The sequence below is a fragment of the Petaurus breviceps genome, unplaced genomic scaffold (genome assembly GCF_028583685.1).
Source record: "Petaurus breviceps papuanus isolate PSGF00001 unplaced genomic scaffold, PetGlider_PUasm1.0 90654, whole genome shotgun sequence".
NCBI lineage: Eukaryota > Metazoa > Chordata > Mammalia > Diprotodontia > Petauridae > Petaurus > Petaurus breviceps.
In genome coordinates, this window is record NW_027187301.1 from 2,288,566 (window position 1) to 2,308,455 (window position 19,890).

At 39.2% G+C, this 19,890-nt stretch overlaps 1 protein-coding gene across 1 annotated transcript in view; it reads right to left on the minus strand.

Annotated features, from left to right (window-relative positions):
* Positions 1-19,890, minus strand: part of HACD2 (3-hydroxyacyl-CoA dehydratase 2) — a 95,894-nt gene that overhangs the window by 59,919 nt on the left and 16,085 nt on the right. The window contains exon 3 of the mRNA XM_069064956.1: positions 12,051-12,069. Coding sequence (XP_068921057.1) covers positions 12,051-12,069 — 19 coding nt within the window. The remainder of the gene's footprint in view (positions 1-12,050; positions 12,070-19,890) is intronic.

A 19,890-nucleotide genomic window follows, 5' to 3' on the forward strand; every position in this document is an offset into this window, starting at 1 on the left:
CCTCCAGGGGGCGGCTAGGTGGCGCAGTGAATAGAGCACCAGCCCTGGAGTCAGGAGGACCTGAGTTAAAATCTAGCCTTAGACACTTAACACTTAGTCGTGTGACCTTGAGCAAGTCACTTAACCCCAATTACCCTCCAAAAAAAAAAAAAAAACCACCCCACCTCCTACAATAAGCCTTTCAAGACCACTCCATTATACAACCACCCAACTTTCATGGGATTGTCCATCTCACTCCTGATTATTCTCTATTTAGCCCTTAACTGTCTGTTTCATTAAGATGTCAAGAACACTATTAACTCTTATAGGGTAGGACTATGTCATGTTTCTTTTGGATCGATCCCTTCAGAGTTTAGCATAGTTGGTGCTTCATATGTGTTTGCTAAGTGAAACACCGAATGAATGACTCATGTTGAATACAGAATGCCTTTGAAACTAAGAGAAATATCTTCAAAGGTTTCTGCTAATATGAACATCTACGGCTAATATGGCACAGAATCATAAAATATTAAGAGTCAAAATGGATCTGTAAAAGCTCATTTAGTCCACAGTCTACACTGTACACAAAAGGAACTGAAGCTTAGGAAGGCTGAATGACTTGCACACACCAGGTTTCTCCTCCGAGTTTAATGTTGCCTCCAATAATAAAGGAGGAGGATACTGGGGGTCCAGGGACATGACGGCTGTCTTCAAGTTTCTGAATGACTTGTTCTACGTAGCCCCAGAGGGCAGACGTGGGAGCAATAAAGAATGTGCAAAGTGGCCAGTCTAGAGCTCTTTCATCTAGCACACAAAAGGCCTCCAGAGGTGGTGGGTTCTGCCTCCTTGGAGGACTTCAAGTAAAACATATGACACTGTGGCGATCTCTCCTTGGCGGGGTCAGACGAAATGGTCAATGAGGTCCCTTCCAACTCTCAAATTCTGTGATTCCACTTCCCTCACCCCCTTCCCTCCTCTATCTGGCAGGGAAAGGGCAAAAACCAAAATGAAAGAATAAACTGAACCAGAAAGACTGGGCTTAACAGAGGGGATGAGTTCTACAAGAACAGAGCTGGTATCTTAAGTCAGGCACTGGCAAACTACGGCACTGCATACACGAGCCAAGGGGAGCAATGTGAGAATTTTTCATGGCATCCTCTCAACTACACAGCTTCAATGTGAGCACTTTTAGCACTCTTCCCAGGCTTTACAAAACACAGAGGCTAATTATGGCTGCCGTATCACACACATACAACTCTACTGACAGCAAGACATGCAATTTGGGTTAGAATCCTTAGATTTCTTCAGCCTGTACTGATCTTAAGTTTTTTGTGAATTATGCATATTTTTATATTAATACTGATTTTTTATAAATATATTTGGTAGGCAAAACTAACCAAGTTTCATTCAACCAGCATTTATTACATTCCTATTATGAGTAAGGCACTATACTAGAGCCTAAGCATGTTAAGACAAAAGCAATTAATGTCCAACTGCCCTAAAGGAACTTAAGACTCTACACCATGCATACAACTAAGCAAATATAAAGTAATGGGAGGGAGTAGTGAGAGGGCACCTTAAGCTGAACCTTGAAGAGAGCTAGGAATTCCAAGAGGCAGAGGTTAGGAAAACAAACATTCCAGGCACCTGGAAGACTGTGCAGAGGCAGACAAAGTTACATATTAGGAAAAGCAAGGAGAACAGCTGGGCTGGAATGGAGAGTGTGTGAGGGCAATGTGTTTCATTAAGAAAGATGCATGTCTGAGCAAACCAGAAAAGGACTTTAAATTACAGACAGAAGAATCTGTATCTTATCATAGAGGCAACAGAGAAACACTAAAGTTCTTAAAGGAGGGGAGTGACACAGTCAGGCCTGTGTTTTAGGAATATCAATTTGACAGCTGGGTGGAAGACAGATGCTTTATCACATGCATTCTGCTGCTAAGGGGAAAATAACATTCAACTGGGGGGCGAGAGAGGGGATGTGAATTTCCTCACCCCACACCCCAATCTTTCCTACATTTGCCCAAGGACTATTAATGGAGTTCATTCCCTGACTGACCATTATTGCTCTAATAAGGCTATTCCACAAGCACTGTATGAACTATGTAAAATAAAAAGGCCCAAATGGATGTTTCTAGGCCCTCTAGGAAGGTTATAGGGACTCAATGAGGCCATTTGGCTCACAGTTTCTGTGTCTTGCAGCCCAGACAGAACCCCTAGAGACAGGCAATCTGAAGGCTAGGATCTCTATACAATAGTAATTATAGTTGGAGGATATCCAGGGAATCACTGTTTAAAACGTGAGACATCCAACATTTCAATACCATATGGTGGTATCCTTCTGATCACACCTGAAAGATATTCTTTTTCATTTGAACTCCTGAGAAAAAGTTTAAACTCTTGATAAAGAGAGGGACTGAGGAAAGCTGAAGCTCTTCCACAATATGGATGATATCTTCAGATACAGTACTCAAATTTTTCAACAGGCAGACACCCCTAGAAGATGCCCTTGTGAATGCCAACCTATATTGAACACAATGAAATTGAAAACAAATTTTGAAAAAAAAAAATTGAAAACCAAATGAAATCGAAAATAGTAAACACATAAGTACCTAACACAATTACATATCATGTCACAAAGTATATATGCATGTATGCATATATGTATATATATGTGCGTATATGTATGTAGCTGTCTGTCTATATCTACATATGCATGTATGTAGAAGAGTTGAATTCAAATGTTTAAATCCTGCTTCAAATGTTTAAATCCTACTTTAGTTGTACCTTGAGCAAACTGCTCAACCTTTCTCAATCTCAATTTCTTCATCTGTTACAAGGGAGTAACAATGGTACCTATCTCAGAAGGTTGTGATCACATGAGATAACACGTGCAAAGACTGCAAACCTTATATAAATGCTAGCGATTGTTACTGTTAAATATATATCTGACTTCCAAATATACGCCCTTGAGATTCAAAGGAAATTGCCTATTTTCATTTTAAGTATTAAAAAAAAAACTTAAATAATAAATAACTAAGGAAGACCCTGGCTTGATTTCATCTAATTATTGTTTCCCAAAATACTGGAATTTGAGGGGCCAACTGGATGACATAAGAGAATAGTGGGATAGAATGTTTGAAATAAGGCTTATCCTGGAAAATGTGGGCTATGTGGTCTGCTAATTATGCTCCAAAATTATCACTATTTCCTTTCCAATCAAAATCTCTGAGTACTCTAGATATTACTTAAATATCGATTTGATAAAAGTTAATGACATTTTCATTCAGTTGATCTAGGTTCAACCCCCCCCCCCCCTTTTCTTTTTTCTTTTGGACTTGGGTAGTCCTGAAGCACTCTATTCACTCGGCTACCTAGGCTTGACTTAACCTTCCCAGGAGGTATTATAAAGTAGGCTTAACCAACTGACTCTTAATTGGTAGAGATGTAGAAAAGAGAAATCTTTTTTGCGTGGACTGAATAGGGTTAGGGGAGAGGGACTTCTGAGGCTACCCAAATGCCTCTGGCCTCTAGGAGAACTAGTCCCACACCTCTTTAGTCTACCAAGAAATAAAACATAAGGAATCAATACTCTTTTATAACATATAACCATACACTATCTGCTAAACTCTTCCTAACTATACAAAATGAATCCATAGGCTACGGGTTTTATGTTTTTGTTTTTTCAGAGTAAGGAGGATACTCGAAACTTCAATTGTGGCCACAAATAAAGAAAGGTTTCCAGTACTAGTCGACCAAGCATTGATTTATCATTTCATTATGATTTATCAATCATTGAGTTACAAATACTCAAGCCATAAGCATCATGCGTTTTTCTGTCCCCTAGTCCTACCTCTCTCTATGCACTACAAAATGAGTTTATTTATAACAAAGCTCCTACTTCACTTGTATAATATTTAGAAGCTGTGTCTAAAGGATCCATACAAACAAAAAAAGGCTATAAAGTCATTGGAAAAGATCTTACAGGGGAGTCACAGAGTTCAACCGGGCCATAAAACATGAAATTTCACACACCTTGTCAGGAGTAGCCCTCCAGGTATCCCTGAATATAATATTGTAGAAATACGATTTCCAACAGAAAAGTAACAAATCTAGTTTTAGCAAACGTAAAAGAATGTGAACCACTGCCTAGCTCTCAATGGCCTTTGTCATCATTTCTTAAGGAAACTCAGACAAACACAATTTTTAAAAAATGTAACATTTGCTTCCGGGAAAACATACTACTCATCAAAAAACAAAACCACCGGAAAAGCATTCTTAACTTATTTACCAATTCTGTTGAGCTCAAGTCTGAATAAAGGCTGGAAAATGTGGTTTTTTTCCCCCAGTCTTTTCATTTTTAAGTGAAGGGAAAAAAAAACAAACTCCGTTAGTTGTGGCAAAGTATCAGGATCCCATTTTGAAGGCAAAGTCCACTTTTTACATGAGAACATTCTTTCATCTTGTCGATTTTTACTTGGAGACCCCCTTTTGCCACCCTGCACTCTTTCTTCACAACCATGGTTATAACTGGTGCAGAGACCCCAAGTGATGCTAAGAGTAAGAGGTCACACCTTATTAAAAAGTAGAGTTACTTTAAAAGAAATAGAAATGAATGTGAATGCTTCTATACAATGACACAACAGCCACATGGGAAAGAACTGACTCTAACAGAATTCAGAAAATGAATAAAGCCTATCATCACTTTTTAATATTCCAAAAAATATTTCACTGTCATAAGCATGTAAACTGAAGACATCTCAAGGTTCTTTTTAAAAAGTCTTAAATTTCAAGCTACTGCTTTTTGAAAGCAGGGGAGAAACAAGCCCATATTTCAAAATTAAACTTAAGAGAAAAAAGCTGGGAGTAATGATAAGAGGGTCTAGGAAGAAAAAAAGAATAGCATTTTAAAAATAAATTTTTGGGAATCTCTTAAAAATATGAATTTCAATTCCAAGAGTGGAAGGACTTTAATAACAGATCTCCTAAATCTTGGAGAATTATATGACAGGGTTTGAAGGAGTTTAGTAGAAATAAGACATTCTTTCATCACAGGTTTTTCTGAAAATCTTTCAAGCACCTGGTATTTTTTGTAAAGGCTCTTCATGTAAAAGGTCCTTAGTTTGCACAAAAGTTGACCAGAACTCTTTTGACATGTAGTGGATGTACTCCAGATTTGTCCTGAGTCCACACTGTTCTCACTGATGATGATTTTTTGTGAGGGATAACCTGAAGTGAAGTTTCCCCATTCTGAACATCCTATATACATTCTTATTACTTCCTTATATTTTGTAACTAAGTTCAGTATTGTTTCCCCATATATATATATGTAGATCATTGTGTATTTCCAGGTAATGTAAGAGCTACTGAGTATTAATACAATTGATTGGATTAACAATTGAGACCAAATTAGAGGTGTTTTTAGTTTGGGAAAAGGAATGGTAGTGTGAGAGGTAGCAAAGGGTTAAGTTTCTACAGAATTGCTGAAACAAGACTACTGATAAGAAGTATCAGGCAGTAGCCTTGGGAAGAAGTTGGGTTCCCAGTTCCCAGAGAACTCCTAGATAATACTAAAAATGAAATAATGTAGAATAAAAGGAGCTGGCAGCAGCAGGTGGATTTGACCAATCAGAAAGCAGACAGCAGCCTTGGGATACTCAGGCCCAGATAAGGACACATCTAGGTTGGACTGAAGAGGGTTCAGTATTCTGAGGTTGTTACTGGGCTTGTGTAGTGGACCTCATGTGTTATGTATGTTATCTAACAAAATTAGAGCCTCATTAGTAATAATTAGGTTAATGAATGGAGAGGGCTTTGCCGATTGGTTGGCATTAATAAGAAGACCGTGAGCTTGCCTTACCAACCAATGGTAAGGTGAGACAGGGGAAAGGGTGTGGAATTCCCATGTTAGGGCTTTACAATCTTGCTTTTGCCTTCTGTAGTGCTCTCCTCTCTTCGGATTTTCTTGTTGGATTTGGGGACGCCCTTCCTCAAGAAAAAGAAAGTTTTTGCTTCTACTTTGAGAAGTCTCTGAGTCATTTTGGGTGAGTGGTCTTCTGACCCAAACAGTTTCTTCTATTTCAGATGTATTCTTGTGTATGGTGTAAAAGTCCTCATGCCCACTGATAAGGACTTTGTCCAGACAGCTGATAGCTCCTGGATAAGGTGTAAAATCCTTATCTTATCTTGAGTTGCCCAACTGAAATCATATTAAAGATAATTCTCAGACAATTCATGTATCGTAGCTAAATCTCTGGACACGGCCTTTAAAAAGGACAAAGGAGAGTTATAAGGGTAAGAATGTGAGGAAGGGACAACGATGAAGCCTAACTAGGTTCTTCCCACCTTGGATCACTGCCTGGTCTTGGCAGGGGGGCTTATATAGCTTTGTAAGGGTTATGGGATTTAAAGATCTTCCATGCCCCGTTGGACTTGCTGACGTAGCAGGAAGGGGCGGAGCAAGAGGAAGCTGAAGCCAAGCTAGCGTCCCTTCGGTGGCTGGCGGTGGTGGTGACGGCGGCAGCAGCAGAGGCAGTGGCAGCGCAAAGCCCTTTTTGAGTTAGAACTGCTAAGGACTTTCTGCTAAGGACTCCTGCTGAGGACTGCCAGGGGCCGGAGCTGCTGGGAGCGCTCTTCCAGGACGCTGGGTGGTTGCTGTGAGTGGGGAGAGGAGGACCTTTGCCTGAGGTAGCCTGTTCTGTTTTAAAGGCTTGAAAATGTGGGTGCTTTCTACTTTATCTACCTGTGCCAATGTCATAACTACTCTGATGGCTTTCACTTTCTGGTTTTGGGACTCAGTCTTTTGGTATCTTAATAAATTTTCTAGTTTATTTCCTCATATGGCAAACATGACGTATTTTCTAATGGATAATTATATCAGCATATTTGTAATCTCTATAGGCATTGTGAATATGGCATTGCTGATACAAGCTTAATGAATGTGAAGTGGTTTGGTAGATAGAGTACCTGAAGAACTATGTATAGAGGTTCACAATATTGTACAGGAGGCAACAACAAAAAACTTTCCAAAGAAAAAGAACAAGAAAGCAAAATGTCTGTCTGATGAGGCTTGACAAACAGCTGGAGAAATAAGGAAAGCAAAAGGCAAAGGAGAAAGGGAAAGATATGCCCAACCCAATGTAGGATTCCAGAGAACAGCAAGGAGAGATAGAGGTTTTCTTGAATGAGCAATGCAAAAAAAAAAAAATGGAAGAAAACAATAAAATGGGAAAGACGAGAGCCCAAAGAAAATTAGATATATCAAGGGAAAATTTCATGCAAAAGTGGGTATGATAAAAGACAAAAATGGTAGGGATTTAATAGAAGCAGAAGAGATTAAGAAGAGGTGGCAAGAATACACAAAAGAATAATACAAGAAGGCACAGCTAGGTGGTGCAATGAATAGAGCACTGGCCCTGGAATCAGGAGGACCTGAGTTCAAATCCAGCCTCAGACACTCACCACTTACTAGCCGTGTGACCTTGGGCAAGTCACTTAACCCCAATTGCCCTGCCCTCCCCTCTCCAAAAAGCAAAAAAAGAAAAGAATAATACAAGAAGACAGACCTTAACATCACCAATTAATATGGTTACTGATTTAGAACCAGACATCCTGCAGAAGAAGTTAAGTGGGTCTTAGGAAGCACTACTAACAAATAAGGATAGCGAAGGTCATTCCAGCTGAGCTATTTAAAACCCTACGAGATGATGCTGTTAAATGCTGCACAAAATATACCAGCAAATATGGAAAACAACAGTGGCCACTGGATTGGAAAAGATAAGTTTATGTCCCAATCCTGAAGAAGGGTAATGTCAAGAAATATTCAAATTACCAAAGAATTGCACTCATTTCACATGCCAGCAAAATTATGCTTAACATTATGTAAGCTAAGCTTCAGCAATATGTGAATGGAGAACTGTCAGTTAGTTTTCAAAGAGGCAGAGGAACTAGAGACCAAACTGCCAACATTCTCTGAATTAGGGAGAAAGCAAGAGAGTTCCAGAAAAAGATCTACTTCTGCTTCACTGATACACTAAAGCCTTTGACTGTGTCAGGATCACAAGAAAATGTGGCAGGTCCTCAAAAAGAGGAGTGTCAGGTCATCTTACTTATCTCCTGAGGAACCTGCACGTGCGCCAAGTAGCAACAGTTAGAACGGAACGTGGAACAAGGGACTGGTTTAATATTAGAAAAGGAGTACAGCAAGGCTGTATATTATTACCTTATTTATTTAATTTACAGGCAGAATACACCATGCAAAATGCCACACTGGATGAATCAAAAGCTAGAAGCAAAGTTCCCTGAATATCAGCAACCTCAGATATGAAGACTGCATCCGCTCTGATGGCAGAAAGAAAGTAAAGAAGAATTAAGAAGCCCCTTGGTGAGGGTAAAAGAGGAGACTGTAAAACTAGATTTGAAAAAAAAATAAAATAAAATGTTGGCAAGTGGTCCCATCATTTCCTGGCAATAAAGGGGGAGAAGAAATGGAAGCAGTGTCAGATTTTCTGTTTTTCGGCTCAAGGTTCACTTTGGATGGCAACTACAGCCGCGAAATTAAAAGACACTTCTCCTTGGAAGGAAAACTATCGCAAATCTGGACAGCATACTGAAAAGGAAGGACATCACGTTGTGAAAAAAGTTCTGTGTAGTCAAAGCTATAGTTTTTCCAGTAGCAATGAGTGGCTATGAGGGATCGACTATAAAGCATCACAGAATCGACGCTTTTGAAGCGTGGTGCTGGAGAAGACTTCTGAGAGTCCCTTGGACAGCAAGGAGATCAAATCGGTCAATACTTAAAGAAATTAATTCAGGCTATTCACTGAAAGGTCAAATACTGAAACTGAAGCTTAAATACTTTGGTCGCATAATGAGAAACCAGGTCTCATTGGAAAAGACCCTGATTTTGGGAAAGATTGAAGGCAAAAGGAGAAGGGGACAGCGGAGGATAAGATGGATGGATAGTGTCATGGAAACAACGAACATGAGTTGGGATAGACTTTGAGAGAGTGGCAGATAGAAGGACCTGGAGTGCTATGGTCCTCGGGGTCATGAAGAGTTGGACATGAATGAATAACAACAAAACAACACTCATTGGGGTGGCTAGGTAGTGCAGTGAATAGAGCACCAGCCCTCGAGTCAGGAGGAACTGAGTTCAAATCTAGCCTCAGACTCTTAACATTTACTAGCTGCGTGACTTTGGGCAAGTCACTTAACCTCACTTGCCTTGTCTTCCCTCTCCAAAAAGCAAACAAAACAAAACAAAAACAAAAAAAACAACCAGATTCTAGGATTTGGTTTCCTAGAGAGGAAGTCTGGCCACCCTTGCAATCCTAAGGAACAACATTCTATGGAGAAATTCCTGGACCACCAGAGGAATTTTGGGGCCAAGGAGCAAATATAGACTTTTGTCTTTTGCTGGTAATATGAGTTATATATAGATTGCGATGCACTGGAAGATTCTGATGATGTCAAATAGTTTTACCTCGTAAGAGAACCTCAGGGTAGTATTTTAAGTCTGGAAGACAGTAAAAGTCCCTAATGGAGATGTTAGGCTCAATGGAAGGGAAGGATGCTTAACTTTCCAGCAATATACTGAATTATTTCTGGGGAGGAGTATATGTATTTGGTAAGAATCCAGGATATTGTTCTAAGCTAGGCCTCTATAATATATGGGTCCCTGGCACAGAAGACTCACAAGAGGGGTGAACTTTACTCTTTAAGAACCGCAAGTTCTTTCCTATTGACAAGGGGCTGGCAGGAAGGAATGGAATGAATCCTAGAATGGTAGGTGGAGGTTGTCCTGTTTATGAGCTCTGATGTACACCTTTTTATTTACTATGCTAAAAAAAGCCTCATATATTCAATATATTGTTAGCTTGAGTGCATGCATGGGCCATTTTCCTTTTGCTAAGGAAACTCAGAGATGAACCATATTCTGATGTTTCCAGAGGAAGAAATCCTTCGAAGGATATAAGCCAAAAAGAAAGCATGACTATTGAGAAGTTCCTAAGACTGAACCAGGTCTGTGTAAATCCACAGCTTTGTTGCTGGTCCACATTTAGGCTAAACAGAAGATATCCACTGGTCTCCTTTATTCAAGTGCTTATTAAGCCCCTCAAAGAAATCACATAGGTTAATGAAGCATGATTTTTCTCCCACTATATGTTCAGTCATCCCAGATGAAGTTCTTCCCTTGCAGTCTCCAAACCAGAACAGGATTATAAAGAATATTACCTGAAATTTCCATTGCCCTTTAAATTTTCAAAGGTTTACAAATATTAAATTATCTCATGTGATCCTGGTAGCTTGTTATGATGGTTTTATTATGGGTCATTTACAGAGAAAGAAAGTGAAGCACAGACAAGTTTTAAGTAGTGCTGACACTAACTATGATTCCTAATCTCTCTCTTTTTATTATTATTATTGTTATTGCTTTTTGGAGGACAGTTGGGGTTAAGTGACTTGCCCAAGGTCACACGGCTTATAATAGTTAAGTGTCTGAGGCCGAATTTGAACTCAGGTCCTCCTGACTCCAGGGCCGGTGCTCTGTTCACTGAGCCACCTAGTTTCCCCCCTAATCTACCTCTTACCACATCTACCAACTGCCTCTCAATTACTGTCTCTACCCAAGGACAGCAATCACAGTTTCTCAACGAAGAAATTGAGACATATAAGCAAAAAATGTTGCTTTTACAAAGCCTCATTAAAAGTATGTTTTCTACTGGGAAATTTTTTTTACAGCAAGTTTCTCTGATAAAGGTCTCAAATATATAGAGAAAATGAGTCAAATCTAGTAAGAATAGGAGTCATTCTCCAATTGATGAATGGTCAAACGATATGAAAAGGCAGTTTTCAGAAAAAGAAAACAAAGCTATCTAAAGTCATGAAAAAATGCTCGAAATCACTACTGATTAGAGAAATGCAAATTAAAACAATTTTGAGGTACCACCTCACACCTATCAGACTAATATGAAAAGGAAAATGACAAATGTTGGAGGGGATGTAGAAAAACTGGGACACTAATGCACTGTTGGTGGACTTGGGAACTGATACAAGCATTCTGGAGAACAATTTAGAACTATGCTCAAAGGGCTATAAAATCGTACATACTCTTTGAGCAATATCACTACTACGTCTGTATCCCAAAGAGATCAAAGAAAAGGAAAAAGTCATATATGCACAGAAATAGTTATAGCAGCTCTTTTAGTGGTGGCAAAGAATTCCAAATTAAGGGGATGCCTAACAGTTGGGAGGAATGGCTTGGACAAGTTGTGGCGCATGACTTTGATAGAATACTATCGTGCTATAAGATGGTTTCAGAAAAACCTGGGAAGATGTATATGAACCTATGCAAAATGAAATAAGCAGAACCAGGAGAACAATAGACATAGTAACAGCAATAATGTAGGGTGATCATCTGTGAATGATCAAGCTATTCTCAGCAATATAATAATTCAAGACAATTCCAAAGGACTTATGATGAAAAATGTTATCCACTGCCAGAGAATGAACTGATGGAGTTGGAATGCAGATTGAAACACACTTTTTTTATACTTTATTTTTCTTCAGGGTTTTTTTTTTTTGGGGGGGGGCTGTTTTCTTTTACATGGCTAACATGGAAATATGTTTAGCATGACTGCATGTGTATTAACTTAAATCAAACTGCTTGCCTTCTCAAGGGGGAAAAAGGGAAAGAATCTGGAACTCAAAATTTAAAAAAGAGTTAAAAATTGTTTTTACATGTAATAGGAAAAAGTACATAAATTTTTCTAAAGTATGTTTTCCTTTCTTGGAAATGTCTCTGAAAATTCAGGATATGTCAACATTTACCTAGGGTAGTTTTAAATTAAAGGGACTGGGTAGTTTTAAATTAAAATGTTCAATGCTAGCATTCAAATAGTAACTACGGTTTCAGAAACTCCAAACCATACCAATATGTATAATCTTTATACCTACAGATGACTTTTGGTTTTCTTCTAATTACTCAAGTGGATAATTCTATTATGACTTAATTTAAAAAAAAATCAAAACCATTAAGTATAGCAGAGAAAAAATTCCATACTTACCTATAGCACAGTGTAAAATCTAGAAGAAAAAATAAAAAAGGAACATTAGTGAGAGCTATGAGTAGAGATTTTTCAGTAATGTTAACAATGTAAATGAAAGATTTTGACACTCCATTTTAAGAACTGGCTATAGGCTGATATGTGATTCTTGTTCAGAGAGCCTTATGCTATCTGAAATTAACTAAAAGAACATGTAGGGATAGGTAGGTGGCACAGTGAATAGGGCACCGGCCCTGGAGTCAGGAGGACCTGAGTTCAAATCCGGCCTCAGACACTTAATACACACACACAAAAACTAGCCGTGTGACCTTGGGCAAGTCACTTAAACCCAACTGCCCTCCAAAAAGCAAAAAAAAAAAAATTTAAAAAATTTCAATTCAATTCTCTCTAGCAAACATGCATATTACATTTACATAATAATTATACTCAGGTACTTCATTTCTAACCATCTGATGTCACAGAAAATCTGGCAAGAACATTCGATTCAATTCAATGTAAACATTAAGAAGGCACTAAAAATGAAACCATTCCTACACTCAGAGAGCTTACATTCTACTGGAGACACAACAGGTACTCAGATAAGCAGACCAAAAAACCCCCTAAAATCTGAGGAAGGAGACAATACTAACAACTAGAGGGATCAGGGAGGGTTCCCAGAAGAAAGAGAACCTAAACCGACCTCTGAAGAAAGATAAGAGGTATCTGAGATGTAGAGATAGAATTATCCTAAGACCACTGACTTAAAGCTGAAGGTGACCTTGGAGAGCAAGTCTCAATTGTACAGATAAAGAAAATGAGTTGCAGAGAAGTTAAGTGATTTGCTTAAGGTCACCTAAGTAGTAAGCACTAAGATTTAAAGTCAAGTTTTTGACTCCAAATCCAGTGCTCCTTCTGCTTTCCCACATCACTACTCCTAACGTTCCAGGCATGGAGGACAATCTGTACAGAGCATGGAGTTCAGGTATCAGTTCATGGCCCAATTCTGCTGTTGTGCAGGCTGAAATAGGGCTGGAATTCTAGGTAGAAGCTAGATTGCAGAGGACCTTGAATTCCAGGCTGGGGTGTTTGTATTTTATCCCAGAGCCAATAGGGAGCCTCTGAATGACATGGTAAAATGTATGCCTTTGGAAGATCATTTTGGCAACTGAGTGACAAGACAGACTGCAGCAGGAGAGACCGAAAGCACAATGACCAACTGAGAAGCTATTACAGTCATCCAGGTGAATTCTGATGAAGAACTGAATTGCAGTGTGAATGGAGAGGTAAGAGATGGATGCTAGAGACGCCATGTGGAACTGACCAGACATTACAACTAACTGGATCTGTTGGGCGAAGAAAAGGGATATCAAGATATGACTGAAGACGTGCACCTGGGCGACCAGAAACAGGGAAGGTCAGAGAGAAGCAGGCAGGACCAGTTATGTTCATTTCCGGTGTGAATCATTCGGAATTTGAAATGTCCAGTGGGCAGCTGAAGATACCAACCCCAAGGGCAGTGGGAAACTTTACATAAAAAGATTAAAGCCGATAAGCAGATTTAGAAGTCTTCTCCAAAGGAATAAGAACAGACAAAATCATTAATGGGGAGAATGTAAAGATAGAAGAGGGTCTAAGATTAAGCAATGAAGATACACATTCTTAGAGGGCAAGAGATGGATGCTGATCCAGCAAAGTCCAGCATTGTATCTATGACATGATCCTGCCCTTCCTCCCTGGTCATTTTTTTTTTTTTGGAGGGAGGGAAGGCAGGGCAATCGGGGTTAAGTGACGTGACCAAGGTCACAAAGCTAGTAGGTGTTAAGTGTCTGAAGCCACATTTGAACTCAGGACCCCCTGACTCCAGGGCCGGTGCTCTATTCACTGTGCCACCTAACTGCCCCACCTCCCTGGTCATTTTTGCACTGGTAAATCCCAGGACCTTATTTTCAAGCACCCTAGGATCTTAAGGGTCACACATTTAGAATTTGGAAGTTATCTAGTTCAACTCCCTCATGTTATGTTATAATGTGACTTAACCAAGGTCACACAGATACTAAGTGGCAGAGCCAGTTCTTCAATTCCAAATCCAACACTAATTTATTAGTGTCTTCCCTTCTTTCCCTATGCCCCAATCAACCCAGACTTTGAAAACAACAAAATTATGATCAGTTTCTCAAACCACCTAATTTTAAAACTGTCCCTGCCCCTCTTCCCTGACTTCTGAAAAAAGAAGAGACAAAATATCAAACACAAAAATCACAACTTTGTGTTAAATGAATAAGGGTTTAATTAAAGCAAAGAAATGATCCCACTTTCTTGTTGACAGGAAGCCCCTGACAACTAGGTGCCCCCTCAGGGCTCTGTGCAAACAGGGACTTTCCTACAATGGTCCCATTATCCACATGAGGACTTTAAAGTATCTACCAACATTCTGTTTTTGTGTTAAGAAAGATATAAAATTTCCTGTGGCACTGAGAGGATCAGAGATTTACAGCAGGAAGAGATAAAAGATATCTGGCTCAATGACCTTCATTGCTCCTATCTTCCTCTAATGTCCTGGGTTCCCAAATACCCAGACACCCAGTTTCCATTTATGGAAACAATTTGCATTTTCCACGGACCTCCTCCTACCCCCAATTTTCCCTCCTCCTCCACGGGAGCAGGTCGTCCTTTCTGCTATATGAAAGGGCGATTTACTACAAAGAAGAAACATAATAACAGTCTAACTAACACAACAGATGGGTCAGGTTTACAAGTTACAAAAGGTTTTTATGTTTTAATTCTGGTTTTAGGCACAAACTACAACAAACTAGGCAGTTTCCTTTCTTAGCTCCTTCTTCCCTCCAGTTCTGACATTTTTTCTGCCAAATCTTAACTTTTATGACAGCTCAGTTTTGACTCATCTGCTATGGATTTGGTTGGCATTGATACTGATGTCTCAACTTTCTGCTCTAAAAATTTGAATTTAAATTTAGTGATCTCTCCCCTAGAGTAGATCATTCTGCAGAATAGAAGACTTAAAGTGGATAGTATCCTCCTGGGCATCCTTGGGTGCCAGGCTTTTACCATTCTGCAACTGAACTCTATGTTCAGCCCCTGGAAAGTCTCTTCTCTTAACCTGCCTTCTCTACTCTGGTTGATTTCACTGAAGCAAATTGTACTGGATTATCCAGGTCAGTCCTGCCCTTTATTGATAAAATTATTGCACTCTGGCCCCTTTTCCTACTAGAATACAAACTTTGCCCTTGTGGGGACCTTTCACCTTATCCCTCCTGGGGCCGGGCCATCACACCACCCATTTCCACACCATGTTGCCACACAGAGCATTGCCCAGCACTTGTCTTTCTCCAATAGGCTCTCCTTTACAGGTTGCTATTAGAACAAAAGCTCCTTGAAGGCGGGGGCTGTCTTGTTGGCTTCTATTTGTGTTTCCAGCACTTAGCACAGTACATAGCATGCAGTAAATGCTTAATCATTTATCTTTATAATTTATCTTATACTCATGTATCATGCTTCATTTATCTTAGCAGAAGGGACCCTCAAAGAGGTTCCCTTCTCTAAGCCTCTATTGTGTAAGTTCCACTCTGAGCTCTCCTCTGTCCCTCCTTCCCATATTTTCTTTACTCTGCTACATCTGGTCCACCCATAGCCTCCCAATCCCACTGGTCAAACCAAGCTGACTAGAGCCAATTGGGAATTGATTGTTTTTCCTTGTTTTCAATTACCGGCTTAATCCTATGGTCATGAATATCACGTAGGCCAGGGGTGGGGAACCTTCAGCTCTGAGGCCTCACAAGCTCCTCCTCTAGGTCTTCAAATGTAGCCTTTTAACTGAATCCAGACTTCACAGAACAAATCCCCTCAACGAACGGATTTGTTCTCTAAACTCAGACTCAGCCAAAAGGCCACACCCAAGGACCTAGAAGGTCACATGTGTCCTGGTGGCTGCAGGTTCCCTACCCCTAACTTAGGCCCTGACACTCTTCCAATGGATCCTGGTACTATGTTGATATATCAATAACAAGAAAAAAATGTGTAGGAAATATAACAAAATCAACACGTTCTCATTCCAACACCCTACATAATTGGGCAAAAAGCAATTCACCAATCACTCTTCTCATCAGAACTACCTTATAACATTTTAAGGGTTCTACGTGACAGACTCAAATCCATCTGTTTTGGAGCAAAGCATTATAAATCTATAATCCTCAAACTCTGACTAAGGCGGTGACGGATAGAGCTGACCTTGAAGCCTGGGCTCCATTACCACTTTTGACACATACATGTCTGTGTTCCTGGGCAAGTCATTCATATCTCTCAGCCTTAGTTTGCAAATCTGTCCAACGGTGCTAATAACGGCACTTACCTCCAATATTTTAGGGAGCACTTTGTAAACCTCAAAGTTCCATAACTATTAGCTATTAGATTATATTCATCTGTCTTCACTGTGAAATCCTAAGTTGCCTATAATCAGGATCTTATACTCAGCCCTTTCACTTGGTAATCAACATAGTACAAAGCACAGAAGATACAGTGGTATCTGTCAGATACTAGCCGATAAACCTGCTAGATTGAATGGAAAAAATGACGTGTAGAAGAAGATGAAGGAAATTTGTATTGGAGCAGGGAGCGGTGCTTTTTAAGTTATTCAGAAGAAAAGTTATTTTTCACTAAAAGAAAGTTTTGCCTCTCATTGTCTTACTATGTCTTTAAATCTCATTTTGACCACTCTTTCATTCTACCTTATCAGTGCAACATACATGCACACACATCATATCAATATTTATAGATATATAAACACACAGTAATCTAGTTCAATTGGCTCATTTTATAAACCATATACATTTTAAACTTCATTAAAATACATTTTACACATCATGCACACTCATACACGTGTGTATATATCACACGTGTGTATATGTTTATGTGGTATGTGTATAATCCTATGAACTGTTATATTTATATGTACAAGCATATATATGAGATGTGTATACATATTAAATATTATTCTTACATATATTATACATGAATTGAAATAATCATTGATTCTGACTTTTTCTAATTGATCTATTTATAGTTAATTAATTTTGTCTGCTTAAGTCATGATTCTTTGTCTCTGAACTTAATTCTAGGATTCAGCTAGCCTGTAATGTGTTAAGTTAAATCCAATTCTGCTGTTAATCTGTTCTATTCTTGTGTCAAAGAAATCTGTTACCCTTGAAGGAGGCAGGCAGACACCAGAGAGTCTGGTCAAGTATCTTTTATATCACCAAGCTTCAAATATCCAGCTTGTTATCCAGAGAAGTCTAGTTTGCTATCTTGGTCCTTGCAGATGCAGTTGGACTCAACCAATGATCATTTCTTAGTTTCAGAAGGGAAGGAGGGGACTGTTGCTAGCCCTCATTCCCAATTTCCAACCAATCATATTTTCTTCTGTGTATGATACCAGCCTTCCTATTTTTTGTACTCCTTGGAACTATAAAGAGAACTATAACTCAGGACTATAAAAGAGAACTGCCCCCCTCATTCAGGGTCTTACCTTTGCTGGGGAAGCTGGGATCAAACATATTAGTAGATTCACATTTTACTAATAAATTGTGCTCAGAACTTTGTGCCTCAATCTAACTTGATGTTAACTGTTACAGTATATATAAAGGATGTGTGTATATATATATATATATATATATATATATATATATGAAATATATATATTATTATTATCCTAATCAAGGATGTTCCCATCTTAAGTCTCCTGAACTTTTGCTTCAACAGAAACTAGAATTATGGCAAGCCCTATGCTTGAGGGAAGTCCAATCAATCATAAAAAAAAAGTTTCTGGGAAGGTGTGGCAGTTTTCACTCAGTTCTATAGCATTAGAAAATGTTCAGGGATTATATCTGAATAGAAAGTCTGAGGAAAGGGGTCTAAGTAGGTCTGGTAAAGTAAAGTGAGAGGTTTCAGCTATGTGATGAAGTTTTAAAGATGCATGAAGCTTTAATGATCAAGTACCCACACACATATACCTTGCCAACCCACAAACCCTTCCCCCATCCCCTCCCCCCAGGCCCTCCATACATAGTAAGGACCATGGGATAATCAGTTCAGAGCAGCAAGGAATCTTACAAGATGCATCTAGTTCAACTCCCTCATTTTACAGATTAGGAAACAGAGGCACAGGAATTAAAGTAATTTCCCTTAAATGATACAACTATTAAATGGCAGAGCTAAGATTAACTCAGGTCCTGTGGTTTGAAATTTTGTGATCTTTCTTGTTTTGTTTTTTTCTTTTTGGAGGGCAGGGCAATTGGGGTTAAGTGACTTGCTCAAGGTCACACAGCTAGTAAGTGTTAAATGTCTAAGGCCACATTTGAACTCAGGTCCTCCTGACTCTAGGGCCGGTGCTCTATTCACTTCGCTACCTAGCCGTCCTTAGTGATCTTTCTAAAGCACCATTTCTTAGTTAAGTTTGTTTGCAAATTGTCTTACTTCCATGCTAAAGCAAATCTGGATTTACTATGGAAAGATTCTATAAAAATAATTTTGGTCACTTAAAAGGGGAGAAAATCCAGAAGGTACAGAACATTGCAAAGTCCTACTCCAAGACCTCCCCTTTTAGTGGGAATTTTTCATATCTCAAAACTGCTTTTAAATCAACCATTTTCCCTTTCATTTACAATGAAAAGCTGGCAACTTGATTACTAGGCTTGTGGGTAAACTTAGAGGTTGTCACTGAAACCACAAAATAACCACCACACTAATTCCTTCAAAAGAGGTGTGGGTATGCTTTAATATGTACTTGTTTCCATGTTGCCATTTTCCAAAAATAAATCAAAAGGTGTTTCCTCTTCAAAGGGATCAATGGTGTTCCTTAGCTGAAGGTGATTTTAAGAGCAATTTGGTCCTATTATATATATATGTATGTATGTATCTATAGCATTGGAAGCTGTTTGTAAGCATGTAATTCTGTTGTTTGCACACCACCACACAAGTAAAAGACCTTACCCCAAGCTAGAAGTTAAAAGTGAATTGAACGGGGCGGCCAGGTAGCATAGCACCGGCTCCAGTGTTGGGATGACTTGGAGATCGAATCCTGGGCTCAGACACTTGAGCAAGTTACTTAACCCCAATTGCTTAGGGGCGGCCAGGTAGCTCAGCGAGTATGAGCACCGGCTCCAGTGTCGGGATGACCTGGGGATCGAATCCGAGCTCAGATACTCAGCACCACACCCAGAAATAATAACTGGCCGTGTAACCTTGAGCAAGTTACTTAACCCCAATTGCTTTGAAAAAAAAAAAAAAAGAATAAACAAACAGTAAAAACTTGGTTAATCAGAATGCTCAGGGAATGGGGATTTTGGTCAATTCAGGGAAGTCAAAGCCCTTTTTCATTTAAACCTGTGTATCTAAACATCTTTTTAATCTGTAACAGTTCACTTTCTTGCATCATTAAGGATAGTATGCTGAATATAAGAGGACTGAGGACCTTACAGGGCTTTAAAATCATTACGTTACCAATCTAACTAGATTGGGAAGCACGAGGGAGGCTGTTTAGAGTCACTGAACCAACAGAAAAACCATGCTCATCACCTGACATTTCTACAACATTTTAGTCTACAAAGCACTCAATGTATAGATTTCTCAATTCAGCCACAAAATAGCTCTGTGAGGTAGGTGTGACAATTATTACTATCCCACTTTACAGTTGAGGAAACAAAGGCCCAGAGAGGTTAAGTGACTAGCCTCTGGTTATGCTGCTAGAAAAACATCACTATGGGGACATAAAAATAAAAAGTAACTTAATATGGGGTTGAACAAGTGCTTTTTTTAACTAAGGGAACATAAAAATGTATCCAGTACCACA